The sequence below is a fragment of the Panthera onca genome, chromosome A2 (genome assembly GCF_046562875.1).
Source record: "Panthera onca isolate mPanOnc1 chromosome A2, mPanOnc1 haplotype 2, whole genome shotgun sequence".
NCBI lineage: Eukaryota > Metazoa > Chordata > Mammalia > Carnivora > Felidae > Panthera > Panthera onca.
In genome coordinates, this window is record NC_138340.1 from 4,538,705 (window position 1) to 4,566,149 (window position 27,445).

The following is a 27,445-nucleotide window of genomic DNA, read 5'->3' on the forward strand; positions in this document are numbered from 1 at the left end:
GAACATTCTAGATATCCAGTCTAGAGACGGCTGTCCCCCCTGTGGCTACAGCAGAGGGGGTGACCAAAGCTGATAAAAAGAAGCTGGAGACAGAAGTGGGCATTGCCTTCCTGACGACAGAGAAGGGTAAAAATGTGCTGTGGGTGGAAGGGAGGGGTTGGGAGCTGAGATGTTTCAGCTCCTGCCAGGGATGAACCAGTCTGCATACTGGGTGGGGGATGGGCACAGAAGGCACCAGAAAGCAATATTTTAGTAACACAGCTGGCAAGACCCCATGCGAATTCTGCCCTCATCACCCATCGCACTTCATTTCCTCTACGGCCCCCACTTTTCCTTATACTCCAGCCCTGATGGGCTTCATCACATTACTCTCTTTTCTCAGATTCCTTCTCCCTCTCTTCTTTGTCTGGTCACCTCGTACCCCCCCCCCCCCCCGTTTAGAGTAGCCTTGTCCAATCACCCTCGTGACCAGGTGGGACCCCTGTGCCTCCACACAGCTGGACACTCCCAGCCCTCCAACGGACTGTCACTGGGTTTATATGAACGTATGTCTCTTCAGTCCCAGGAGACCAGATGCCTCCCAGACAGTAAGAAGAAGAGAGGCCGAGGGTACTGTGGACACCATGTCCTCGAACAAGCCGAGTCCAAGGGAAAGAGATCACCGAGCAGAAACTAAAGCCAGAGGTGGGGGACTCCCTGGGCCCCGGGTGTGGCGTCCTAGAGAAGGTGGGGCTCCCAGAGAAGCCCCTCGGGGATGGCCAAGGGTGGCTGAGCCAGCGCTGGGATCTTTGAGGTCGTGTGGGGCTGGCTGGGAGCAGGGGAGGGAGGCTGTGAACGAAGGTGGATGCAGTTTGTCACAGGTGCCCGGTCCTTGGTAAGTGCACGGGAGGGTGGCGGGCCCGTCACTGAGCTGCCTGCTCGCTGGCAGGGGGGCCAGTGCATCTGGCTGTCCGCCCGCCCCTGCGCCCTTTTCTGCGTCTCCCCATTCACCTCTGTCTTCCTCCCTTGGCGGCCGTGTCTTTCTCCCTTCCCGCCGCCCTGCCTCTCGCCCCCGACTCTCCCCTGCGTCCTCCGCCCCGCCTGGGCCGCCTTCAGAGCCACAGCCCTGCCCCCTTTCACCTACCTGGGGTCTCCTGGCCCCCGGGCCCCGCCTGCCCACAGGCCCCCGCTACTGGACATCAAGGCGCGACGGCGAGGTGCACCTGCGGCAGGAGGACGCCTTCGCCAGCCAGGCGCCCGTCACCGTGCACGACATGGTCATGAACACGGCCATCAAGTACGCCAACTACATCGCGCTCGGCTCCAAGCACAAGACCGGCTGGCACCTGCTCACCTACATCGAGTACTACGAGGAATGCCGGCGCGCCGCCAAGGCCTTCCTCAAGGTACCACGTGCCCTCCCGCGCCTGCGCGCCGCCCGCCTCTGCGCGCTTGCGCACTGCGGCGCCCGCGCCACTGCGCCTGCGCGCCGCTCCTCCTCTGCGGGGCGGGCGCGAATCCTTTCCCCTGGCTCTGCCCTCGTCTGCGCGTTCTTGCTCAAATCACTTAACCTCCCTCATCGAGAGGTGTACCTTCAGTGCCTGTGATCTCTTTCGTTAAACAACGACTTAGGCTACACTTGTGGTGAGCACAGCATCACGTGTAGACTTGCGGAATCACGGTGTTGTGCACGTGAAGCTAATGTAACATTAGGTGTCAGCTGTATTTCAATTACCCTTTTTGAAAAATTACTGATTCTCATCATGCCCTCGTTTCCTCATCTGTAACATGGGGTTCTGAATCTGTTTATATATATAAATATATATTATATATTATATATATTTATATATATAAATAAATATATAATATTAAAAATAGGAAAGTTCTATATGGCCATATCCATTTTATACTTTATTTGTATTGAATTTAGTATAAAACTTTGTTATATTAGGATTTTTGTGTGCAAATACATAAAATAAAACATCATAGCACCTCGCACAAAGGTTTGCTACAAGAATTCAGTGAGCGGACACATATCAAAGAGCTCCTGGCTCGTACAAAGCATTACTCAGCATTTATTCTTATGGTTGTTACTGTTAATGCGTCTCTTCTCCAATGTCTCATCTTTTGAGCAAGGTCATCCCTGATCACCCTGGGTCCCCAAACTCACCCCCCCACACGCACACTAATCTCTATCACAGCTCCTTTGAAAATTTTCTGCCCAGCTTTCATGGCCACCTGGTAGTATGATTGTATAATTTATTTGTTTAGCTGGTCAGTTATGAGGGCAAGGGGCCAGTCTGCCTCATTCATTGCAGGCCCCCAGAATCTAGAACAGAACCAACCCCTTGGGTATGTCTTCAATGAATGAATGCCCATCTATCAGATTAGGAAAGAGGATAAGAGACCTCAAGGGACTTCTCCAGTCAACGTAATAAACAAGGATGCGTGAAGTAGACAGTGGTCCAGAGAAAACTAAAGCAGGGAAGGGGGTAGATGAGCTAGGGGTGGGGTGGAAATTTTAACATATGGTGGCCAGTGAGAGCCTCTCTGAGAGTGATATTTTCGCAAAGACTTCAACAACTTGGTGGGGGGCAGGGAGCCAAGTGAATATTTGGGGATAAGCGTTGCAGGTAGTGGGAACAAATGTGCAAAGGCCCTGGGGCAGAACAGTGCCATGCATGTTGACTGAATAGCAAAGAGGCCCATGTGGCTGAAGCAGAATGAGTGGAAAGGAGAGAGGGAGGTGGTGAGGGCAGGGGGTAACGGGGACAGGTCTTGCTGGGTCTTGTGGGGCTTTTACCAGGAGTGAGGTGGGAGCCATGGAGGGCTGTGAGAGGAGGGATGCGCCCAGAGTTGGCTGCTTACAGGCTGCGCGGAAAAAGAGAGACCCGTGGAGGTTGAGATGAAGGCGGTTTGGAGACCTGTGTGGTACCCGGGGAGGGGATAGGAGGTGGTCAGATTCTGAAGGCAGAGCCAACATCATTTCTTGACGGATTGGGTGTCAGAGAGAATGAAAGGCACTGAGGATAATCAAGATTTCCAGCCAGTCGCAAGTTGGAGGGACTGCTACTGACTGAGATTGTGGAGGGCGGGGCCGGCAGAGGGGGGTGGGTAGCGTCAGCAATTTTGTTTGGGCCGTGTTGGGTGTGTCGTGCCTGCCTGACGAGGACACTAGGAGTGGGCAGTGGTGCCCAAGAGTCTGGAGTGGACGGGAACGACCCACCTGGGGATGGCGTCACCTGGTCCTGCCAGGACGGGTGAACGTGTATCATCTTGAATGTTTAAGTCAATCCAGATGTCAGCACAAGTGATCATGTGGGAATCCAGAGCTTGAGCCATGCAGATGTTCACCCCAATATTGTATCTAATAAAAGTAGAGGGGAGAAAGGATCTTACTTAAGTATCAACCAGTAAAGCAGGGTGGGGAGGCAGTCGCTAAATTATGACATTTCTCTACAATACAATATCATAGAGGTGTTATATCTGATACCATAGAGAAATATTTAAAGGCTGGGGAGGGGCACCTGGGTGGCTCAGTCGGTTAAGCGGCCGACTTCGGCTCAGGTCACGATCTCGCGGTCCGTGAGTTCGAGCCCCGCGTCGGGCTCTGTGCTGACAGCTCGGAGCCTGGAGCCTGTTTCAGATTCTGTGTCTCCCTCTCTCCGACCCTCCCCTGTTCATGCTCTATCTCTCCCTGTCTCAAAAATAAATAAAATGTTTAAAAATAAATAAATAAAGGCTGGGGAAATAGGATGCATGGTTTTATGAACAATGGTGGGTTATGATCATATAGGGATAAGTACTGCCCAGATTTTGTCAAGTATTTATTCATAAAAATGTCAGGGGTGGGCATTTTGTTTGTCTTTTCTCAGTGTTTTTCAATCTCCATCTATCAGCATTTGGGGCTGGATCATTCTTTTGTGGAGGAGGGGTCTGTCCTGTACGTGAGACAATGTTTCTTAGCAACCCCAGTGCCCGCCCACTCCATGTCAGCACCATCCCCTTCCCCAAAAATGTCTCCAGACGTTGCCCAATGTCACCTGGAAGGCAGAATCACCCATGTTGAGAACCCCTGCTCCACGTGAATATATATGGTAGCTCGTAATGGGGGGGGGGGGATGGGCTATTCTATTAGCAAACAGAAGCACCAATGGTCAACAGAGAAAAGAGAGCCCAAGGTTCTCAGCCTGAGGCTCCTGGGCACGTGGGGGCAAGTGGCCGGTGAGCCCCCTGTGCCTCACAAGGGCCTCCTTTCCCAGCTGGGCCTGCAACGCTTCCACAGCGTGGGGATCATGGGGTTAAACTCCGAGGAGTGGGTCATCGCGAGCATTGGTGCTATCATGGCTGGGTAAGAGGTACCGGGTATCGCCCTGGGGTACACGGAGTCAGGAAGCCATCAGCCCAGCAAAGGCTCTTCCCCCCTCCTTCCACCCCCACCCCCGCTCTTGAATCCATAGGGGTCTCACGGAAGAGTCCCCAGTTCAGGGAGCAAACTAAGGCTCCTGCTTGGTCTGTGCTCAGTGGGATTTGTCAAGGGCCCAGCCCTGGGCACCAGCCAGCTCGCCCTTCCGACACTCTCTACCTGTCGAACTCAAACACATCCTGTGAAGCCCAGCTCCCATGACCCCTCCTCCAAGAAGCCTCCCCAGGGCTCCCCAGTATTGAGACCTCCCTCTACCTGTCCAGACTGTTGGGGGACCCCTGGAAGGCAGGGTCCAAGCCCAAGCTGTCCCTGAGTCCCACCTTCAAACAAGGCATATTGGGGGTGTCAGGGGATGTCTGCCATACTCTACGCCCCACCCAAGGGACTGTCTCTCCTGTGACACAACCGGCCTCCTGGGAGCCCTCCGATTCACCAGTGGGTCCTCACTCCTTGGGTTCTGCTTCCAGAGGCTTCTCCGTTGGCATCTTGTCCACCAACTCTCCAAAAACCTGCCAGGTCATCGCCGAAAGCTCGGAGATGGACATCTTTGTGGTGGATAATGACAGACAGTTGCAGAAAATCATCCAGGTTAGTGACTCGTGCAAAGGCACGAACTTTGCCTAATAAAGAAAAGGAGCCCAATGAGCAATGGACCCACCATCCATGGTCTCTCATGAGATGGGAACCGCGGATTCCACGGATGGATGGGCCCAGGGCCCCTATGGGGTGCCAGGCGAGTGATGTTCTGACCCGGTGCGGGTTCTGGCGCTAACCCCCAACGCACGCCCAACTGGGACTTACACCTTCCTGCTGCGAGCAGGCAGATCCCCTCCTCCCACTTAAAACAAAAATTATTACGGTAAAATGCACACAACGTACAATTTACCCTCTTAACCCTTTTTATTTTATTTTTTTTTTTTTCAACATTTTTTATTTATTTTTGGGACAGAGAGAGACAGAGCATGAACGGGGGAGGGGCAGAGAGAGAGGGAGACACAGAATTGGAAACAGGCTCCAGGCTCCGAGCCATCAGCCCAGAGCCTGACGCGGGGCTTGAACTCACGGACCGCGAGATCGTGACCTGGCTGAAGTCGGACGCTTAACCGACTGCGCCACCCAGGCGCCCCTCTCTTAACCCTTTTTAGTGTACAATTCTGTGGCATTTAGTACGTTCGTAGTATTGTGGAACCATGACCTCTGTCTGGTTCCAGAACATTCCATCACCTGCAAAGGAAACCCTGTGCCTGTTAGTGGGGACTCCTCATTCCCCTGGCCCCAGCCCCTGGCAACCCACTTTCTGTCTCTGTGGACTTGCCTGTTCTGGATGTTTCATCTTATTGGGATGGTACAACACGTCCTATTTGGGGGGAACCCTGAATTTCCCTGGGTCCGGGGCTGATCCGAGTGAGGTGGTTCTGGGCGTGGGCGCGATGGTTCAAAGCAACTCCCTGTGACATGGGGACGCTAAGAGGACCATGACAAGCAGACAGAGGTAAGTAGGCAAAGACGACCACCATGAAACACCCACTAGGATGACTCAAAAAAATTTTTTTAATTTTTAATGTTTATTTATATTTGAAAGAGAGAGAGTGAGGGAGGGGCAGAGAGAGAGGGAGACACAGAATCGGAAGCGGGCTCCAGGCTCCGAGCGGTCCGCACAGAGCCCGACGCGGGGCTCGAACCCACGAACCGCGAGGTCGTGACCTGAGCCGAAGTCGGACGCTCAACCGACCGAGCCACCCAGGCGCCCCAGGATGACTCCGATTTTAAAACGGGTAATACCGAGCGCTGATGAGGACCTTCGCTGTAAGATGGTACCTGCCACCCTGGGAAGCGGTTTGACAGTTTCATGTTAGATAAACACCTACTATGTGGTGCAGCCCGTTCAGCCCCGGATATGCACCCAAGAGCAACGAGAACGGGTGTCTCCACTGCGTGTCAGTGTCCGTGGCTGTTCTGCGCGCGATCGCCAGGAACTGGAAACAGCCCACGGACCAGGACGCAGCTGTTTTTCTACGATTCGGACGAACAACAGCGACGGCTGGTCTCCTGACGTGTGAAATCACGTGGCTGCCTCTCGAACGTGCTGAATGGAGGAAGCCGGAGGGAAGGCTATAGACTCCGTGTGATTTGCGTACATAGGAAGCCCCAGAAAGAGCAAAGCTACGGGACAGAAATCTCGATCCGTGGTTGCCAGATGCAAAGGAGGAAAATTGACCAACACGGGGCCCGGGGACACTGTAGGGGGTGACGTAAACCTTCTACAGCTTGATGAAGGCGGTGGTCACACCGCTCTAAGTTGGTCAACGCGTACGAAACCGTGCGCCTAAAGAGGCGACTTTTACTGCACGGAAATTATTCCTCAATAAATTCCATCCTCTCCTGGTCTTGGTGAGAACGTAAAATGGCGTAGCCACTGTAGGACACAACACGACGTTTCCTCAAAGCTTCAGAGTTACCAGCAATCTCACTGCTGGCTACATACCCAAAAGAAGTGAAGGAAAGATCTCGAAGATTGTTTTTTTTTTAAGCTTATTTATTCATCTTGTGTGTGAGAGAGAGAGAGAGAGAGCAGGGGAGGGGCGGAGAGAGAGGGAGAGAGAGAATCCCAGGCTGTCAGCACGGAGCCTGACACAGGGCTCGATCCCACAAGCCGTGAGTGAGATCATGACCTGAGCCGACATCAAGAGTCAGACGCTTAACCAACTGAGCCACCCAGGCCCCCCCCGCCCCGAAGATATTATTTGTTCGCTCAAGTGCACAGCAGTAGTATTCACAGAAGTCAAAATGTAGAAATAACCCAGTGTCCGCTGATGGACGAATGGACAAACACAATGTGGTCCAGCCAAACAATGGAATATTATCCAGCCTTAGGAAGGAAGGAAGGGCATTCCTTTTTTAAAAACGTTTATTTATTTTTTAAATGTTTACTTTTGAGAGAGAGAGAGAGAGAGACAGAGGGAGGGTGGGGGAGGGCAGAGAGACAGGGAGACACAGAATCCGAAGCAGGCTCCAGGCTCGGAGCTGTTAGCACAGAACCCGACGCGGGGCTCAAACCCACGAACCCGTGAGATCATGACCCGAGGCGAAGTTGGACGCTTAGCTGTCTGAGCCACTCAGGTGCCCCAGGAAGGGACATTTCTACACCTGCTACAATACAGATGGACCTTGAAGATACTGTGCTCAGTGACAGAAGCCGGACACAGAAGGACACGTCCTGCACGACCCCACTCGCAGGAGGTCCCCGGAGGAGTCCCGTCCACAGAGACAGAGAGTAGATGGTGGGAGCCAGGGCTGGGGCAAGGGGGTGAGGAGTCCGTGCTTCATGGGGACAGAGTCTCAGTTTGGGGGAGATGAGAAAGTTTTGGGGTTCTGTTTCACATGAATGCAAATATAATTAACACCACCAACTATATGCTTAAAAGTAGTTAAGGTGTTAAACTTTGTTGTATATTATTTTTACCACGATTCTAATTTTCTATGTCTATTAAATAAGTAAATAAACCCAAGACAGGGTCTGTGCAGGTGACAAGGTATGTGCAGCCTGGGTCATTAGCCACCTGGAAGGTGAGCCCCTGCGAAGGTGGGGTCGCAAACTCAGATGCTAAGGGGCCAGTGCAAGATGTAAATAGTGAAACTTACACTGCTCGGCTGTCCTCACTGACCTCTGCTCTTTGCCATTCGTCTTGTTTGAACCTCAGTTAGAGGGCCACGTCTGGGACAGCAGATGGCTGCTCTGGGTCCTGTACTTTCCCCCCAGGTGATACCTATTTGCTGACATGTCCCACGTTTTCATCTCCAGCTTTCCCAATGGTTGCACTGGGACGCCTAAGAAGCATCTCAGACACAGCCTATCCAGACCTAACCTCCCGATCTTCCCGCCCACGACCTGCGCCTTCCCTCCGAGTTTCCTGTCTCAGGTGGCGGGTACTTCCTCCCTCCAGATTCCCGGGTCCCCTCTCTCAGGAAATCCTGTTGGCTCTGGGGGATCAGAAGAATGATGGCTGAAGACGTCCACGTCCTAATTCCCGGAGCCTGTGATCCGGGCGCCTCCCGTGGCTAAAAGGCATTTTGCTCTTAGGATTAAGAGTGAGGCCCTTCAGATGGGAGATGATCCTGGATTATCCGGGTGGGTCTCCTATAATCACACGAGCCCCTCAAAGCACAGAACTTTCTCCAGCTGGAGACGGGAGACGTGAGGCAGAAGGGACGGCAGAGAGATTCAAAGCAGGAGAGGAACGCACCCCACCCTGTTTCTGGCTTTGAAAATGGAGGAAGGGACCACGACCTAGGGGATATGGTGCTATCTAGAAGCCGAGAATGGCCTTCAGCTGACAGCCAGGAGGGAGACAGGCAGACCTCGGTCCTACATCTGCAAGGATCTGAATTCTGCCAACAACTCAAATGAGCCAGGGTCCCAATGAACAATCCTCCGTGGAGCCTCCAGAAAGGGACCCAGCACCCACACCTGGATTTGGGGATTATGAGACTCTAAGCAGAGACCTGACCAAATCATGCAATATGTGGTACCTTAGTGGCCCCTATCAGCCGTAGGAAATTAGTGCAGTCTGCCTTCAGAATGTGCCCAGGACCCCCCAACATCAAAATCAAAACACAACCACCACAACTAAAGTCCCAATTCAAAAACCGGGCCAAGGACTTAAGTACCTCTCTCTAGAGAAGAAACGAAGAGGCCGATGAGCCGGTGAAAAGATGCCCAACACTTAACGTCATCGGGGAAAAACGCAGAGTGAAGCCACGAAACACCCCTTTGCGCCCACGAAGCCAGTTATTATCAGAAAAGCAGAGGGGCGTCTGGGTGGCTCAGTCGGTTGAGCGTCCGACTTCGGCTCAGGTCATGATCTCGCGGTTCGTGGGCTCGAGCCCCGCGTCGGGCTCTGTGCTGACAGCTCGGAGCCTGGAGCCTGCTTTGGAATCTGTGTCTCCCTCTCTCTCTGCCCCTCCCCTGTTTTCTCTCTCTCTCTCTCAAAAAAAATAAATTAATTAAAAAAAGAAATTAAAAAAAGAAAAGCGGGTGACAAGTGTCAGGATGTGGAACAAGCTGGAAAAGTCTGGCGGCTCCTTACAAAGCCAAACGTAGAATGATCCCGTGACCCAGCGATCCTGCTCCCAGGTGTCCCCCCAAGAGAATGGGGCACAAGTGTGCACACAAAAACCCGTGCACAGACGTCCACAGCAGCCAAAGCATGGGGACGGCCCAGCTGCCCACCACCCCGTGAACGGACAAGCAAACTGCGACCCATCCACACACCGGAGCGGTCGTTCAGCCGCAGGAGGAGTGAGGCGCTTGCACGTGGATGGATCTCGAAAACGTGACGCTCGGGGAAAGCGGCACATAGCGTGGGATTCCATGTGTCCGAAACCTCTGGAACCGGCACGGCCGTAGAGGCAGAGCGGATCCGTGGTTTCCAAGGGCTGGAGGACGGAGGAAGGGAGTCACCGCTGATGGGCCCCGGCTTCCCTTTCGGGGAGATGGAATGTTCTGGGACCGGACAGAGGGTGACGGTCGCATGACGTGAATTTAGCGGTGCTAAGCGCCGCTGCATCGCCCGCTCTGACATGGTTACAATGGCAAATTCATGTGCCTTTTGACACAATAAAAGGGAAGGCGGGGAGCGCCCTGGCCGCCCGTGGTAGGAAGCGCTGGGGCTCGGGGCTGAGCTGTCGCCGGCTCTCAAGCCCTGCGCCTGCTGAGCCCCGCAGTATCCGGCAGATCCAGGGCTACTTGAAGCACCTCAAGGCCATCGTCCAGTACAAGGAGGAGATCCGGACCCGGCTGCAGAACCTGTATTCTGTAGGTCCTCACCGGGAGCCGGGCGGGGGGGGGGGGGGGAGGCTCGGCCCCGGGGGTGGAGGTCACAGGCCCCACCCACCGCCACCCCCGTGAGCCCACGCGGCACCCTCTCCGCAGTGGAGGGGCTTCCTGGACCTGGCAGACGGCGTCTCGGAAGACACGCTAAACCAGGTCATCGACTCGCAGAAGCCCAACCAGTGCTGCGCCCTGCTCTACAGCGTGTCGGTCGCCGGCCCCCCAAAGCCCGTGATGCTCAGCCACGACAACGTGAGCGTCCCGCCCGGAGCCGGCAGGCTGGGGCTCCCGGCCTCGCGTGGTGGACGAGCGCGTGCTCCCGGGGGTCGCGGGCAGAATGGCCCACGGGAGACAGCTAAGGTGCCTTGCAGATCACGTGGACCACGGAGACCGCTGCCCAGACCCTGTCTTATAAGTGCCCCCCGGAGGAACAGGAGGTCCTGGTGAGCTACCTCCCGCTCAGCTACCTGACGGCCCAGCTCTTCGACGTGTGGGTCTCCATCTCTGTCGCCGGAGCCCTCTACTTTGCCCAGCCGGATGCTCTGAGGGTGAGGCAGAGCTCCTGGGTCCCCTGCTGCGGTGGGTGCAGGGGTGGTTGGGGAGGCCGGCCGGGCGGGGGGGGGGGGGTCACCCTGAGCAGGGGAGGGGCTCATCCCAGCACTGGGATCCCCACCCGGTGCCCCGCCGGTGGCTGTGCGACCTTGGTCCTTCGCCTCCCTGCGCCTCAGTTTCCCCATCTGTAAAGCGAAGGGGGTGAGCGGACAGGAGCTAGTGTCGTGCAGGATGGGGAGCGTGTATCTGGCTCCTCTCGCAGCGAGAAAATTCCCAGTGCAGGAAGCTTAACTGAGCCATTAAAAGCATATTAGTGGAAACAACCCAAGGGCCCATCAACAGATAGATGGATAAAGAAATGAGTTCCGTCCGTACAATAGAATGTGATCCAGCCTTAGGAAGGGAGGACTTCCTGCCGCCCGTCACCGCGTGGACGGACCCGGAGGACACCGTGCACGGTGACAGGAGCCGGACACAGAAGGACACGTCCCGCGTGACCCCACGCACAGGGGGTCCTAGAGGCGTCCCGTCCACAGAGACAGAGAGTAGATGGTGGGAGCCAGGGGTGGGGAGTCCGTGCTTCATGGGGACAGAGTCTCAGTCTGGGGAGATGGAAAGTTCTGGAGGCAGAGGGCGGGGGCGGCTGCACGACAGCGAGTGCCGTTGATGCCCCTGAGCTGTGCGCTTAGAGGTGGTGAAAATGGTGTTTGGCGAATTTTACTTCCAGTTGAAAAAAAAAAAAAGCACACGAGGTCACTGACATACATCACGAAACATCAGTCACTCTCCGAATGTAGAAAAACACAAAATTCCCATCAAGACAGGAATTAGGGGGGAACGAACACTGACATCGTTGCCCGGATCCTTAGGACTCCCTCAGCCAAGGGGCTCGAAGGCTTTTCCTGCGAAGGGCCAGGCAGTAAGTGATCTAGGCTTCCCTACATCGTGTAGGTTCCCAGGGAGAGACCACGTACCTGCAGGTTCCCCGCGGCCCAAACCGGAAAACTTTACGGACGACCAAAGTTTCGGTTTCATGCTTTCACGCGTCACAAAACAGTTTCCCTCCCGGAACTCCTGAGAGGCCTTTTCATAACGTCCAAGCCATCTTGGCTCTGGGGCTGGCCTCTGCCATCCCTGTCCTGGCCGGTAGAAAGGCTGGCTCGGGCGGGCGCAGTGGGATTTGCCTCGCTTGGTACAGATTTCACTCGCCAGCGTTCAGGGTCAATGTTTCGGTGGTGGTCTCTCTGTGGGGACCTTTCCCGGCACCTGGAAGGAGGTCTGGAAAGAGTGACAAGGGCGGAGTTTGTCCGTCCCCGTGCCCTACTTCCTCCTGTTCTCTCCTTCCGACCCCCATCCCTCCCTCTCTATCTCGACTCGTCTCTCCCTCCCTCCATCTCTGGGGGTCCCTCCATCTCTGGGGGTCTCTGTATCTGCACCTTCCCTTCCCGGCTCTTCTCCACGCACCCCTTCACCCCGACTCAGGGGTTCTGGGAGAGGGTGGACAGGACCACAGAGACAGCCAACGGCGCGTTGAGCCACCTGGGGAAGGGCACGGATCCTGCGTGTCCCGCTGATGGGGGCAGTTGGGAGCAGATGGTCCCTGCCATCCCCGCCGGAGCTCTGGCCGCGGCTGTTAACTGCCCCCCTGCCCCACTCACCACACGGCTCCCGGCCGGGGCGGCGGGAAGGACTTCCAGCACCTGGCCCTGCCGCGGGGCCGGGGGGGCGGCCGAGGGCCCAGGGTGCCCGTGGCGGGGGGGGGGGGAGGGGGGGGCTTGGCGGGGTGCCCACTGTGCCGTGTGGTGCAGGGCTCCCTGATAGACACGCTGCGGGAGGTCAAGCCCACCATGTTCTACGGCGTCCCGTGGGTCTGGGACAGATTGCTGGACAGCCTGAAGACCAGCCAGCTGGCCTCCACCCCGTTCCGGAGGAGGCTCGACAAGTGGGCCATGTGTCTGGGGCTCAGGACCAACAAAAGGCGGATGTTGGGGTGAGGCTGGGTCTCAGGGCCGCCCGGGGTGGTGGTGGTGGGGGGGGGTGGGGGCGCGTCGGGGCCGGGGGCGGAGTCCGGAGGCCCAGCTCTGCTCCCCCTGCGTCTGCTCCTCAAGGCAGACCCGCACCCCCGTGTGCTTCAGCCTGGCCAAGAGGCTGACCTTCAACCAAGCACGGAGGTTCCTGGGCCTGCAGCGTTGTCGCCAGTACTTCAACCTGGGCACGGGGCTCTCCGGAGCCACCATGGAGTACTTCCTCAGCCTCAACATGCCCATCTGTGAGCTCTACGGCCTGTCGGAGAGCACGGGCGTCCACACGCTGTCCAGGCAGGAGGCCTTCCGGCTGCTGAGGTGGGTGTGGGTGTGGGCGGGGGGACGGGCGGGGCTGGCCTTGAACCCCCCCTCCCCCCCCCTCCCCCGCTCGCTCCCGGACCAGGTGGGTGCCCGCTATCACCCGGCCTTGTCCCCCCCCCCCACCCCCCCCACCCCCCCACCCCCCCCCCACCCCCCGGCACCTTGGGAGAGAACACATTCACTGCTGTTGTAAAGGCTGCAACAAACGTTATTTCCTGGTCCCCGGGGGTGGGGGTGGGGGTGGGGGCGGCGGCTGGGAATTTAGGGGCGCTGCTTTGTAGCTGTGTGGTTCTGGGTCCCTGACGAGGTCGAGCTGCTGGCCCCAGTTCCTCAGTTGGGGGTCCTCCTACCACGGCATCCGCTCCCCTCATACGAGAGACCCCCCGAGAGAGCAAGGTGGACGCCACCCTCTCCTTCGGGACAGCAAATAAATAAATGTACGGGACACCCGGGGACGTTTGAAATTTCAGATAAACAACACCTTTCGGATTATTTTAAAGTATCGGTATAGCCCCCTACGATATCTAGGACGTCCTTGTACTAACCCCAAATCTTGTAATCGAGAGCGCCTAATCCTAACCACTAGACCACCAGGGAGCGACTGAACTTGTAATTGAAATAGACATCTTACGGGGTTCCTGCCATTTGATCTGGCAGCCCTATCACGGCCTCACCTCAGAAGAGGCCCTTCGTTATTTCTGCCGCTTCTGACGGGTCGTGCAGATCAGCCCCATCCAGGGTGGGAGGGTGTGGATTCTGGGTGGGCAAAGGGATCTTTGGGAGCCACCCAGGAGGCCGGCTACTGCAGCCTCCGATCTAGTTGGGGGTCCCCCGCATGCTTCCCGGAGGATTCGTGCCGAGTTGAAAGAAGAACGGGACAGAACAGGCGACCGGGGCGAGAGTCACGGCCCTTCTGGTGCGCCGGCTTTCTCTCCTGTCCTGGATCTTCCTCACCTGGGGCTCACCTCTCCAACGGGGACCGTTTTCAAAGATAAAACCAGACGCTACTTAAAGCGACAGGGGCAGATTTTACGCAGTACGACCGCGGCCGCGAGGAGGGTCCAGTACGATCGGACCTCCATTTCCATTTGGGCCGAGGGGACCGGACATCTTAGAGTCTGTGGGGTAGGGGAGGCTGGTGGGGGCTTCAGTGGTCTGGGAAATGGCAGTCGCACACACACACAAAAAGCAAGAAGGGAGGGGGTTCAGTAACTCATCTGGGGTCCGCAGACCGGCGCCGCTCTAGAGAGAAATAAACTCCTCGCGCGTTTCTGGAAGGAGGCGATGGTGTAGGTCAGTGCCTGCCGCCCCTCCGCGGTGGGGCCCGTTACCTCCCACAAGAGCTGGAGGAGAGAGCCAGAGTTTATCTCCCGAATGTTTGCATTTCAAAGGGAGGAGACCGTTCTGGGGAGTAGATTTGCATCTCAAAGGGCGGAGAAAGGACTTATTCGCAAGCTTTTTAAAGGAGCTAGTCTACAGGGGGGAGGTTTAAGCGGCCATCTGGGAAATTCTCCTGGCAGCTCGGGGTTTTCTCGGGCAGGAATGCGGGGGGCAGGGGGATGGAATCATCCTGGGGATGGGGCCCGCGCTTTCAGAAACGCGAATATGTTCTCAGGTCTTCCTGTGTGGGAGTGGATGCAATCGTTCGAGCACAGAGCCTGCGGCTCTTAGACGGCAAGGCTAGGACCCAGTGAGAAGAGGGCTCAGAGGAGCCCGACCAGAGTTTGGTCAAGGAGAGACTCACCACCCTTGGTGCACCTTGGCTTTGGGGGAGGTGGGATCAACTTTCAGCAGAGACAGGACACAGAGTCAGTCACGAAGCACTTACTCACCTCGACCCCCAAACCCAGAGAGGCAGGGCAGAAAGGGGGTCAGGCAGGGAGGCTGAAGGAAGGGGAGGTTACTCGGCCGCTGGGAGGTGGTTTTGGGAGTTTCTGGTCCGGGCCCCAGCGATGCTTCCTAGGTAGCTGCTAGGCCTGTGTCACACCCCTAGGGTTACAGCGGGGACACCAGGCGTCACAGAATCCCTCCCACGCGGGGTGTGGGGCTTGCAGTCTAGGCAGCCAGAGACAGCCCTTGATTCTTCCAGATCATTCCACACAAGCCGTAAAGCGGCCCGCGGTCAGTGGTGTTCGCAGACGTGAAGTCGCAACAGGGGCCGCTCACTGAAGGCTCTCAGCTTCCATTCATTCCTTTTGGGCAGTTTGCGCATTCAGGGAGGGTCTGAACCTGAACTCCGAGCTCGCGCTGCCCTGGGGCCTGGGCGTCGGCCCTCATGGGGTGTGTCTTAGCTCGGGGCTGGCGTAACGGAGCGCCCCAGACCGGAGGGGGTGGGGGGCTTAAACCACAGAGATTTACTTTCAGTTCCGGAGGCTGCAAGCCCAGGATCAAGGTGCCGTGGATTCGGTTCTGGGGGAGGGCCTCTCTCTGGCTTGGGGACGGCCGTCTCCTCTCCGTGTCTTTGCGCGGTGGGAGAGGCCTAGCAAGCTCACTCTGGTGTCTCTTCGTGAAGGACATCAGACTCATCACGAAGGCCCCACCCTCAGGGCCTCATCTAAACCTAATCGCCTCCAAATACCACCCCGTTGGGGGTTAGGAATTTGAGGGTGACGCAATTCAGTCCGGGCAGGGTGCATCCTGGGTGTTGGCTGGGCCAGCTTGGAGGCCCTGCCCTGAGTCTCCAGACAGCCTGGGGGAAGCAGGGCAAGGACGGGGGTCTAGGTGCCAGGACAGCAACCCTCGAACTTTGAGAGGTGAAGCAAAAGCATCTTCCCCCGGCCCCCATTTCCAAGGAGATAAGCAGGTGGTAAGCTGCCTCATTCTCGCCTGGATCATGGCTTCCTCTCCCTCCCAGCAACCAATTCCACCCAGATGGTGTCTTGAGTTTACCTGTCCCTTGCCTTGTCCCCCGTACTTACCTGTGGGTTCCCCAGGGGCCGGGGGCCGAGTGACGTGCGTCCACGTGCCCTGCAAGCTTGGCTCTGAGTCAGGGTGGGCCAAGCCTTCCCTCCCTGGGGGACCACACCCTGTTTCCCTTCTCCATCTGTCCCCTACTTTGGATCTATGGGACTCTAGCAGCCAGGCAGGCAGAAGAGGCCTGGGATCTGACACCTGTGTGCCTGGGGGCAGAGGGGCAGCGAGCAGGGGGCACCCCTAAGCCAGAGGGGATCTGTATCTGGTGTCTATAATCACCCCCTCCCTGCCCACTGTCCCCAGCTGTGGGAAGTCCCTCCCCAGCACCCGCACCAAGACCCAGAAAGAGGATGACGATGGCATTGGGGACATCCACATTTGGGGCCGGAACATCTTCATGGGGTACCTCGACGATGAGGAGAAAACCCAGGAGAAGATTGATCTCCATGGCTGGCTGCGCACGGGGGACCTGGGCTTTTTGGACGATGATGAATTCCTCTACGTCACGGGCAACGAAAGGGGTGAGCAAGACCAGGCTGCAGGGTGCTCTCTGCCTCTGACCAGGCCCCACGGGGCTGCTGCGGACGGTGGTGCAGGTTGCACACAGCACGATGATGAGGGACGACTGAGGTCCAGCTTGGAGGAAGGGGCACCCTTTGTATGCTGTCTATCTCTATCTCCGTTGCTTCTGAGCATCCAGGGGTGGCTCTGGGCTCCAGGACAGCTGACTTGATGTAGCTTTTCAGGACCACAAGCCTCCTCTCTGCCTGCAGATCTCATCACCCTCAGTTCAGGTGAGAAGATCAACCCGAACCCCATCGAGGAGCGGGTGAAGAGGCACATTCCCATTGTCCGCTACGTCGTGCTGGTGGGCCAGGACGCCCCATACCTCTGTGCGCTGCTCACGCTCAAGGTACCTCCGCTGGTTTTGAGCCTCGTGGCAAGTCTGGGGTGTTGGCTGGATCCTGGTTTCAAGATGGGGAGACTGGGGTGCCTGGCGGGGGGGGGTTCAGTCGGTGAAGCGTCTGACTCTTGGTTTCCGCTCAGGTCATGATCTCGCGGTTTGTGAGTTCAAGCTCTGCATCAGGCTCTGTGCTGACAGTGTGGAGCCTGCTTGGGATTCTCTACCTCTCCCTCTCTCTCTCTGCCCCTCCCCTACCCATGAGTGTGCACCCTCTCTCAAAATAAACTTAAAAAAAGCGGGGGGAGGGCACCTGCCTGGCTCCGTCGGTTGAGTGTCTGACTTCGGCTCAGGTCACGATCTCACGGTTCGTGGGTCCAAGCCCCGCCTCGGGCTCTGTGCTGACAGCTCGGAGCCTGGAGCCTGTTTCGGATTCTGTGTCTCCTTCTCTCTCTCTGCCCCTCACCCACTCACGCTCTGTCTCTGTCTCTCTCAAAAATAAACAAACATAACAAATTAAAAAAAAAAAAAAGATGGGGAGACCGAGGCTGGGAGAGGAGAGGCAGTGGGTTGGTTGCTCAGTGCCAGCTCCCCATGTCGTGGGCCTGGGGCATTGGCTGTGCCTGTAGGGGAGAAGCTCCTGGCCTGTTTCCAGAAAAATGGCAGAGGGACTTGAGCCCAGCCCACCCAGCCCCCAGGAAGCGGGGAGGTGCTGGGCAGGTGTCCCAGGCTGAGCCCGCTTCCTCATTTGTACAATGGGGGCGGGGACCTGGCCCTCCCAGGGTCGGGACCATGAGCGCGAGCCCCGGCACGGGGAGCCGGCCTCGGGGGCCGTGTGAGAGCCACCTGACCCGCCTTCCCCGAACGACAGTGCCAGATCAACACGGACACGGGGGAGCCTCGGAATGCGCTGACCAGCGAGGCGGTCGCTTTCTGCCGGCAGCTCAAGAGCCAGTCCACCAGGCTGTCGGACATCGTTTGTGACAGAGACCCGGTGGTCACAGAGTTCATCAGTCAGGGGATCGATGCTGCCAATGCAGAGGTCACCTCCAACAGTGCCAAGATCGTCAAGTGGACCATCCTTGAGACGGACTTCTCCATGGCCGGAGGGCAGCTGGGTGAGTGGGCACGGGCCGGGGAAGGGGTCCGGGTGCGGTCGCTCACAGCCAAGGCACTGGGGTGCTCATTAAAACGCCACCATCTCCCGGGCTGGGATCCCTGGCACCTGCATTTTTAACCAGCACCTCTGAGGAATCTGGCAGGCGGTTGCCCGCGGTGGTCCCCAGGCAGGGTGGGCACAGGGCATTCGGAGACAGGCCTCTCGGACCCCTCTTCCCCGGGCCCCTCAATCCAGTCACCCCTCTGCGTCCTTAGGACAGATCTGGCTCACCGACACCTCATCCTGCGGGGGGGGGTGGGGGTGGAGGCCCCACCTTGGACGTGATTCTGTTTCAGGGGCAACCGCCAAACTGAAGAGGGCCAACGTGGGCAAGATGTACCAGCCTGAGATTGAAAGGTTTTACTCGGAGAAGAATGAATACTAGCAGTGGGGGGGTGGGGGGAGGCTTCCTGCTGCCTCAGGAGACCGCCTGCCGTGGGCCTCCTCCGTCCCCCATTGGATGATCACAGAACCACCTTCCGGTGGGAGGGAAGCCCCCAGCGATGCCCGCTACCCCTCCCCGGTTTTCGCTAAGCCACCCCTCTGGGGCAGTGTTTCAGATTCAAAGGTAAAAGGACGATGAAAGTGGTTTCGCCAAAGCAGTGGTGTTTACCCGGGGTGGTCCTGCACCCCCAGAACATGTGTGGTGACGTCTACGGGACATTTTGGGTTTGTCCCAACTAGGCAGGCAGGTGCTAGGGGCGCTCGGTGGGGGGAGGCCAGTCAGGGCTGTTGCCCCACAGCCCACAGTGCACAGGGGAGCCCCCCACACCAGGAAAAACTGCCTGGCCACAAAAGGTCCGTTGTGCCTAGGTAGGTGAGGGGCTGTGAACGGAAGGCTCTGGAAAAGTCAAAAACAGGGCTGATAAAGCTGCTAGGTTTCTTTCTCCACTCTGAGAATCTGCACCGTCTACCTGAGAAGCCGATCCCGCTGCACCGCCCGGTAAACCTCTCGAGAGCCGGTGCAGGAACATCCCACCCCCCAGCCCCCCACCGCTGTTTGCAGTCACCTAGTCACCTGGAGAGAAAGGCCGAGGCCTCGCCGGGAACCCACCAGACGCCAGGGCAACACGCGCTCGACAGTTACCGTTGCAACCAAAATGCTAACAGGAAACTTCAGAACAGCAAGGTAAAGAAAACGCTCTGAAGCTCAGGCTGATTAGTTCCGTGAGGAAAGCGAGCATGCAAGCCTGTGCGGGGAAACTCTGTAAAGGGAAGAATAATTAACGAAGCCGGGGCGGGGTGGGGGGGGCGCTAGTCCTACCAGAGAATAAATAAATTACAAAGCAGCCGTAATTAAAAGCTCAGGGATGGGTCGTAACTGACATCTGCAGAGGAGGGGAAGCCCGGCTCAGACAGAAACGCGTGCAGGGGCGGAGGAATGCACCAGAAACGGCGTCTCTGGCAGGTGCGGGTGAAGGAAGCACCGTCAGTCCGCCGCTGGGGACGGAGCGCCTCGCATCACTTCCGGGGCCCTCCCTCATGGTGAAACGAATTCCAGATGGGACAAACTGAAGGGTGAAGGACGGACGGAGGGAGGGAGGGAGGGAGGGAAAGGGGGAAAGACATGAAGTCGCTGGAAGAAACCAGGGGAGAGCGAAGACCTGTAACCTCCCCACGGAACAACCACCCTGAAGCCACTGGGGGAAAAGCTTGATGTAAACGCAAGGCGTGGGCGTGGCAGGGACGCCGCGCGCCGGTCGTACAGGCAAGCGGTGGGCGGGGGGACAGAACGCGCTGCCGAGAGCTAGTGTCGTGCTCCACGAGGGGCTCCCAGAAACGACTCGCAGACACACAAGCACGCAGGTGCCTACGCACGCCGGCAGAAGGCGGGGGGTGGGCGAGGCGGGTGCCCCGGGAGGCTGGAGACCCGGTGGCACCCGTGCACGGGGGGGGGGGGGGGGGGGGGGGCTATGCGCAGTCGCGGCAGGGGACCCGGGAAGGCCGGCCAAATAAAGGAGTGCTCAGATACCCTGGGGGAAAAGCGTGCGGGTGTAGGAGGTCTGTCTTGGTCGTGAGCGGACGATGGCTCTCCAGGGACACGTAAGAAAGTGGACACGGAAAAGCCAGGAATGAGGGTCACTGCTCACTGTGCACGTGCCCTTGGAGCCTTCGGACTGGTCTTGAGTTTGCATCACTAAAATACAAACTTAAAATGTAGGATTTGAAAATATCCAAGGCAAGAGCTTTCAAAAGGGACAAAGGTGTCATACTGATGGATGAAAGAAACACATCACGGGGCGCCTGGGTGGCTCAGTCGGTTGAGCGTCTGGCTCTGGATTTCGGCTCAGGTCACGATCTCGGGGTTTGTGAGTTGGAGCCCCAGGTCGGGCTCTGTGGTGACAGTGCAGAACCTGCTTGGGACTCTCTCTCTCTCTCAAAATGAACTTGAAAAAAGATCCCCAAAATGTATGGAAACTGTTTTCACTAAAAGACAAAAAGAAAACTTTAAAGGCACCAGAGACCAGACTCAAAGAGGCAAGAGACCAAAGTGCTGGCTTCTCAACAGAAAAGGCAGGAGGCAGACAGCCACACCCCTGCCCACCCTCAACTGCACTTGGAGGAAACACCTTTAGGAACTAAGGGTGAAACGGAGAGGTCTTTTTTGCACGAGCAGAAGCCGAGGGAATTCACTGCTGCTGCTAATTCCTCAGGCTCAAGGACCGTGATCCCAGATGGACCCACGGGAAGGAGGAGGACGCTACAAGGCGTAGACACACGTCCGCACTTGCAGGAGCACGTGCCTGGGCTTGAGTCTCAGAAATGCGCCTACGTGCCATCCCACAGGGAGGCGGACTCTCCAGGGCTGCCTCACCTGCCCGTGGGGACTCTGTCAGCAGCACCCACACCACCCAGTGCTTGCGACGCCTGGCCCGTGGCAAGCCCTGCTGCATTCTCACCCCCAAGTCGTCCTTCACTGCGTCGTGGGGGCTGGGAGCCGTGGGAGCCACTCCAGATCCTGCTTCGGGAGCTCTGATCAGAAACTGTCCCAGAAGACTCGCAGCATCTTTCTCCGATAGGAAAGATAGGGCAGGGGAGGCCATTGCCCTGATGCTGGAAGTAGAAATTTTGGCTACTGCCAAGAAGAAAGGCTCCTGAGGTTCCGGTATGGCCAGCCGTCTCCCTTGCACCTGCCGAGAGCGGGGTGGAACTTTCACAGTGGCCGGGCTGCTTACGTGGGACCCCGCAAGAGCTCAGTCTCCTCGGGGCTCACTCAGCTCTGCCACACGGGGCCCTAGGCAAAGCCCACCGTGGGCAAACCAGCAGACAGGCACCCCAGCTCTCAGCAGAGGTGGTCTTTACCCACATTTTTCTACCTATCTCACCCTCTATCACCTAGCTGTCCACCCATCCTCCCATCCTGTGAAGTCAGGCTTGTCTTTCAACCCCAACCGTGCCCCTTCCCCCAAGGAAAAGAACACACGTCAAAAGCCGGACCCGAGGCCACATTTTCCACCGCCATTCCCCTCTTGGATTTCCAGTAGTTCCGACTGTCCCTCCGGGATGCTAACCTTGCTCACCGCCCCCCTCCCCCATCCCCGCTCCTGCCGCCCAGGCTGGATGCCAGCCCTCTGTCCTCTTCCCGGTTGTACCAGGGGGAATGAAGCGGACGCATAAGGCTCTGCGCGCAAGTCTGCTTTCCCATCTGACTTTATTTCACTTTTTTTTTTCTATAAAACTCCTCCATAATTTCACAATTTAACAAAAAGTTTAAAATTCAGGACAGAAACAATCCTGTGACTTATTACAAACACGATTCTCCTTTATTCCTTTTATCCAGGAGTTGGTCTCAGGCCGATGAGTGTCCTAGTTCCTAGTGAGACACATTCTTTGTAAAAACCCTTATGGGTAAGAAAGGTATTCGATACCTTTTGCTTTCAGGTGTCGGTTTACATTTTGTTCAGGAGATAGCAAAACACAGGGATTTGCACTGGGGGCAGGGGACTTAACACTAAACACGCGGCAGTCACAAAGTGCCGGCCCCTTCCTATGGAAGCGTCCCCAGAGCCCTTGTGGGCCCAGCTGCCGGGCAGCTGGGGGTGGGCCGGGGAGGGGGGCAGCTGGGAAGGCTGCGGTCAAGGCCCTGGTTGCCTGGCACGTCCATCAGGTGATCACGGGGCCAGCACTGGACCCAGAGCAGCTCTGGGGGACAGCACTGGGGCCTTCTGGCCAGAGGAGGTAACTGAGAAACGGGTTGGTGCTTCTGAAGGCCCCAGAAACAGCAGGAGGGGCCAGACGCTGCTGCTACTGAGGGCAGGCCGAAGCCCGGCCTTCCTCCAGCTGCTTCCTGGGGACAGCCCGGCTCCAGACAAGAACGCTGCCCGAGTCCGGTGTGGAGCCCGGGAGGGCCTGTGGCCCTTCCCAGGAGATGCTCCGGAAGGGGAAGGCCTGGCGCCCTGGGGCTCAGGCTCCCGGCCACGGCCCCCAGCAGCCTCTGTGCAGAGGGCCGGGCAGCTGCTGCCTTTCACGTAGCCCACGTCAGGCTAGTTCCTTCTGTCCACTGTCTTAGAGTTTCCAGAGAAGAGAGGTGCCCCACTTTGGAGTATTGTTGGCCTGCCTGGGGAAGGGGACCGTGACGGCACGGAGCCTGCCACACAGGCCCGCCCTCTTCCTAATACCTCAAGGCAGTGGGGTCAGGAGAGAATCAGAGCAGATGGCGAGGAGTCGTGGCGGTTTCCTCTGAAAGTTCTCGGGCCTTCCCGGCAAGTTCTGGGGATTTCACCAGGGAGGCTGAAATTTGGGGAAACCTTGGAGGCAGGTCTCCCCAGGGAGTGTTTAGGGTCTGCCTGACAGACGGAATCGGGGACACACTAGTCGGGACCCACAGGGAAGGGGAGCTTGGCACTCCCCGCATCGGAGCTCCCGACAGGCAGGGAGGAGAGGCCCTCTGAGGGTGGGCTGGGGAGAGAGGGTGAGCCCACCTCGGGGCCCTGGTCCTTTCCCCCCACACAAGTCAGGGCGGGGGCACTGGGGGATGAGAGGCTGAGCAAACAGGACCCCAGCCCCCAGGAGCCCCACCCAGGGTGGGCTAACCCCATGAGGGCATTCTGGCTGAGAGGGTGGGGAGCCAGCTTGGCCCTCGGAGAGTCTCAGGCATGCGAGGAGTCAGGTCTCTGGACTGGCGTTGACTCGAAGGGGTGGGACGGCCAGGCCCGAACCAAGAGAGGGGTGCCCGGGAGGGCCTGCTGCCGGCTGGGCCCTGGCTCGAGGGGCTGGCTCTAAGTCCTGACGCTCCTCAAAAAACTCCACAAACTATCTCGTCTTATTTGGCAAAAGCTCATTTTTTCAAAGTTCGAAGACTCCAACGACAGAAAGGAGGAAGAGGACCCATGGAAGGAGGAAGAAGACGAGCCGTGGGGGGCAACACACGACATGGCCCGTGGCTGGTGGAGGCCAGGAGGTCTGCTCCTGGAGGTGGCCGCCGGTCTGACCAGGCGCCAAGTGCGCGGAGGCCCCTGGGTGCCGAGGCCCCGCTGCCCCGTCGTAGTGTTCGCCGGCCCTCGGCTGGGTCCTCCGGGCCACGGGAGGACGAGACATCCTTGGAGCCGCGAAGGGCGAGTCCTCCCCTCGCCTCTTAGAGGCGCCGCTCCAGCTGGGCCTCCGGCCCCGCGACAAGACCAGTGGGAACGTCTTAACCTAAAAGTCCCGCCGTACTCACCCCCCACCCCCCACGTGCACTGCTGCCACGGAAACGCACACCCGGAAACCGCTCTGGTACCTACAGTGCATACACATACACTAGAGAGAGAACTGTACAGACAGAGTCCCAGCACAGTGAGAGCCCGCGGGGGACTGCACCCGGCCTGGCGCGGCCCTGGGGCACGGTGGGTGTGTGGGAACCGTTGGGGGAGGCTGGAGGCAGTGCCCCGGCTGCTCAGAGAGGCCAGGGCAGCGAAACCATGCCATGTGTCCTGCGGCGGAGCGGGGCCCCCACCGCGGGCCACGTTTCCTCCCCTCCTGAAGTGAGGCCTGGTGCTGCCTTCAACACAAGCTGCTTTCCGAGGGGGGCCCAGGTGACGGCCCTTGAGTGTTGGGGAGCAGCGGCGCCGGCCTGCCCCCCCTCAGCCTCAGGGCTCCCGATCCGGTGGTGGGGAGGGGGGGCCGGGAGCCGACGAGGAAAGTGCAGCTGGCCGTGCGGGCCGAGGACAGGGCGGTCACTAAGGCAGTGCTGCGGGTGGGTGAGTCGAGAGAGAAGAAGGAAGGCGGGGCCTGGGCGTGGCCTCCCGGGGCCCCCGGTGAAGAGGGCCCGGCACCCGGCCCAGGGTCATGTGGCCACGGCCTCCAGGTAGCTCTGCAGCTTACGCACGGTAGTCTCGTCCAGGGAGAAGAGATCAAAGTCGAAGGTGGTGTTGGTGACGTTGAAGTGGCCGGTCTCCTCAATCAGGTTTACGATCTGGAAGATGGGGCAGGGCGGGCGGCTTAAGAGAGCAGGAGGCTGGTCTGGGGCTGGGGTGGCCCTCACCCCTCACCCCGCCCCCTGTCAGGCTCTGAGGGAGAAGAGGAGGAGAAGGGCTCCCCGGGAATGTCCCGCAGCATGCACGCCTCCAGGGCACCCCCTGCCCCAGACGCATCTGAGAGAACCGCGGTGGGGGGGGGGGGGGTCCCCGCACCTGTTGCAGCACGTTGCGCTCCCTCAGGGCCATCAGCCTCCGGTGCAGCTCCACCAGCTCATCCGTGTAGGCCTGGGGGTGACGGAGGGGCGCTCAGCCGGTGGCCGCAGCCCCACCCTGCCCACAGTCCCACCCATCTGGGCCCAGGGCACGGGAAAGAGGAAGGCCTCAGGCACCCCTGGGTGAGGCTGGGACAGGGCACAGGCCAGAGGAGTCTGTCCAGCTCCGGGGGCCCAGAACTTCCCTCCCACCACCCGCCGGGCCAGTCGTCCACCTTGTCGTAGGTGCCCCTCTTGAGGATCTTCTCGGGCTTGCTGCAGGACTCTGGGCTCCTCCGGCCTGACGCCTGCAGGGCAAACCCAGATCTGCTGAGCTCTTGCCCTCACTCACCTCCTCCCCCAGCCCGCTGGAGGCTCTCCCACCCCCCTCCAGAGCCTGCCTGGAACCTGGGGCTGGCTCCTGTCCTCCTTCTTCTGACCCTGACTCTAAAGGCAGCCAACCATGGGCAACAGATAGATCTCTGGGGTCTGGGGGGAACCAAGCCTCCCTCTGCCCCCACCCTCAGTCTCCATTCCTTGGAGACTACAGTCCACATCCCGCAGCCCTGCCTCCAGGACATGAGGGCTGAAGCAGAGACCTGCTCGCCCAACAGACCACCTCCTCCTCCTCCTCCTCCTCCTCCTCCTCTGAGTGGGGGCCACCTGGGCATCCCCCAGCTTACCTTGCTGTTGGGTGGGGGTGGCTTCTTGGAGGGAGGGGGCTCCCGGCTGGGCAGGCAGGAGTCGGCACTGTTGTCGCTTTCACTGTCACTGAAGCTCAACCTGAACACAGGACACAGCACCCTGTCAGGCCCCCACCACCTGCTGCTCTGGGGACCTGCGCTCCCGGATCCTGCCCTTCGTTCTTGGTTCGGCGCTCCGCTAGACCCCAGGAGACCAGCCTCACTCGGCACAGAGCCCCAGAGCAGCACGCTGGCACTCTGAGGGGCTACGTGGGGCTCCAGGGCCAGCACACAGCCCAGTGTCGGTCTGCCGGTCTCACTCCTGAGCTCAGCTCTGCTGCTGGTGACCCTGCAGGCAGAGCCACCTGCGGCAATCTGCCCAGGGTGAAACCTCGGCTCCCACCTGAGCTGACCCCCTCTGGACGGCAGGCTTCTGGCAGGGACGTCAGGCACCCTGTGCCCGGGAATAAGCATTCAGGCTGTCTCAGGGGAAGGGTGTGGCGGCTCGGGGTCACAATCCCCAGCACGCATGAACCTACAGCCCCGTCTCTCTCACTACATCTCTTCACACAAAATATGTCGGCCCGTCCGTCGCCTTTAGCCCTCTCCAGAGTCTCTCGAAGCATAGTGAGCAGGTGTGGAGGGAACTCATCCGTGGGAAGAGTCTCCGTCCGGGACCCCCAGTCCCTGGGGACACCCCGGCCTTGCCATAGTCAGGAGGAGTCCCCCAGGCCTGCCAACATCTACCACATGGCACATCCACCTGCTGCTTTCTCCTTCTGCCTGAAACGGGCCTCCCCACAGAACGCAGCGCACGAAGTACCCGGGTACACGGTGGCCAGAACCTTGGCCCTGGAGGCTCTGGCCTCACTCCTCCAAGGTCACGGCTGTCCTGTCCTCAGAGGGGCTTCTCCCACAAGAAGCACCAGCCCCCAGGGCCCTGCTGTTCTCGGGGGGCCCAGGGCCTGCTCTCTCCCAGACTCCTGCAGCTGCAGGTCTGCCGTGGGCGGGGAGGGGGGGGTGGGAACAGGCCGGCGGGAGGTCTCCTCGTTGCCCAGGTGGCACTATAGTGTCCCCCATGCCTGCGGGCCCACCAGGTAGCATCTCCCGAGAAAGCAGAGGGAATAAGGTGGGGCTGTGTCAGCTCACCCCAAGCAGCCACAGTGCCAGCGTGACCCCTTCCCTGGAGCCCCAGGAAGCCCCTGAAAAGGACACTAAAGGCCCTTCTGCACATCCGGTCCCCGTGCTGTGCCGGGAGCCCCTCAGGATCGGACTGACACGTGTTAGAGCTCTCAGCATCCCGCTCCCAGTGCCGCGCACTGCCAGCACACCGGGTGGTCATTCCCGTCATCCCCCCGGCCCGCGCCCCAGTTTCCCTTACCTGGAGGGTGCCGGCAAACGCAAGAGCCCGTTTAAGGACTCTCTCGGATGCAACTCTGGGCGGCGGGCTTAACTGGCATGACTAACAGCGCCACGGCAAGCACCCGTTGGGCGTCCCCGAGCCCGCTGGGTGCAGACCCAATGCCCAGCCCATCTGAAAGATGAGCCACTGAGGTCGCGAGGTCTTGGCCTCCCAGGCAGGAGGGACTATATCAAGACAGGGCCGCTGGCTCCCGGGTCTGCCCGTTCTGCAGGCCTGGCGCCGAGGCCGGCATTTGCTCTGGGCTGCAGGCTAAGAACACACAGCCATCCCTGAGGTGGGCCCGCTCCAAGGGTTCGGGGGCACCCAAAGGAGGAGCCTCAGCTCACCCCGCTCTGAGGAAAGGACAGGTGTCACCCTCCCTGAGCCAGCAGGCAGCCACAGCAGCTCCCCACGCTGGGGTGTGTGCCGGTCCCAGGACGGTTTCCGGGCCGCCCTCACCCCGGGCCACGCAGGGGCAGAAGGGTGAGGGGGAAGCGGCCCCCTGGCCCGAAAGCAGAGGAACGAGCCTCCCCCTACACCCTGAACCGGCCGTCAGGCTGCTGTGCGCTGCCTCACTCCCCTCTCGGCTGGTGACCGGACCTCCCT

The 27,445-nt window shown here is 58.8% G+C and overlaps 2 protein-coding genes across 4 annotated transcripts in view; one reads left to right on the forward strand and one right to left on the reverse strand.

Moving 5' to 3' along the window:
• On the forward strand, window positions 1-18,694 carry LOC132678063 (long-chain-fatty-acid--CoA ligase ACSBG2-like). Of its 2 annotated transcripts, none has more exons than XM_060629972.3 (14): window positions 1-126; window positions 560-684; window positions 1,162-1,385; window positions 4,242-4,330; window positions 4,873-4,993; window positions 10,140-10,220; window positions 10,338-10,487; window positions 10,607-10,783; window positions 12,596-12,777; window positions 12,896-13,129; window positions 16,349-16,566; window positions 16,819-16,958; window positions 17,818-18,064; window positions 18,402-18,694. In XM_060629972.3, the coding sequence occupies exons 2-14, from the start codon at window positions 624-626 to the stop codon at window positions 18,488-18,490; spliced, it is 2,013 nt and encodes a 670-aa protein (XP_060485955.2). In that variant the 5' UTR covers window positions 1-126; window positions 560-623; the 3' UTR covers window positions 18,491-18,694. The 2 variants fall into 2 exon arrangements, with proteins under 2 accessions (XP_060485955.2, XP_060485956.2); XM_060629973.3 differs by having other exon boundaries at window positions 12,923-13,129.
• A 3,044-nt stretch (window positions 18,695-21,738) lies between these two features.
• MLLT1 (MLLT1 super elongation complex subunit) overlaps window positions 21,739-27,445 on the reverse strand; it is a 67,641-nt gene continuing 61,934 nt past the window's right edge. For both annotated transcript variants that reach the window (XM_060629976.2, XM_060629975.3), the window contains 4 exons: window positions 25,438-25,537; window positions 24,991-25,062; window positions 24,717-24,788; window positions 21,739-24,499 (listed from right to left, as the gene is read on the reverse strand). In XM_060629976.2, coding sequence (XP_060485959.1) covers window positions 24,371-24,499; window positions 24,717-24,788; window positions 24,991-25,062; window positions 25,438-25,537 — 373 coding nt within the window. In that variant the 3' untranslated portion in view covers window positions 21,739-24,370. The remainder of the gene's footprint in view (window positions 24,500-24,716; window positions 24,789-24,990; window positions 25,063-25,437; window positions 25,538-27,445) is intronic.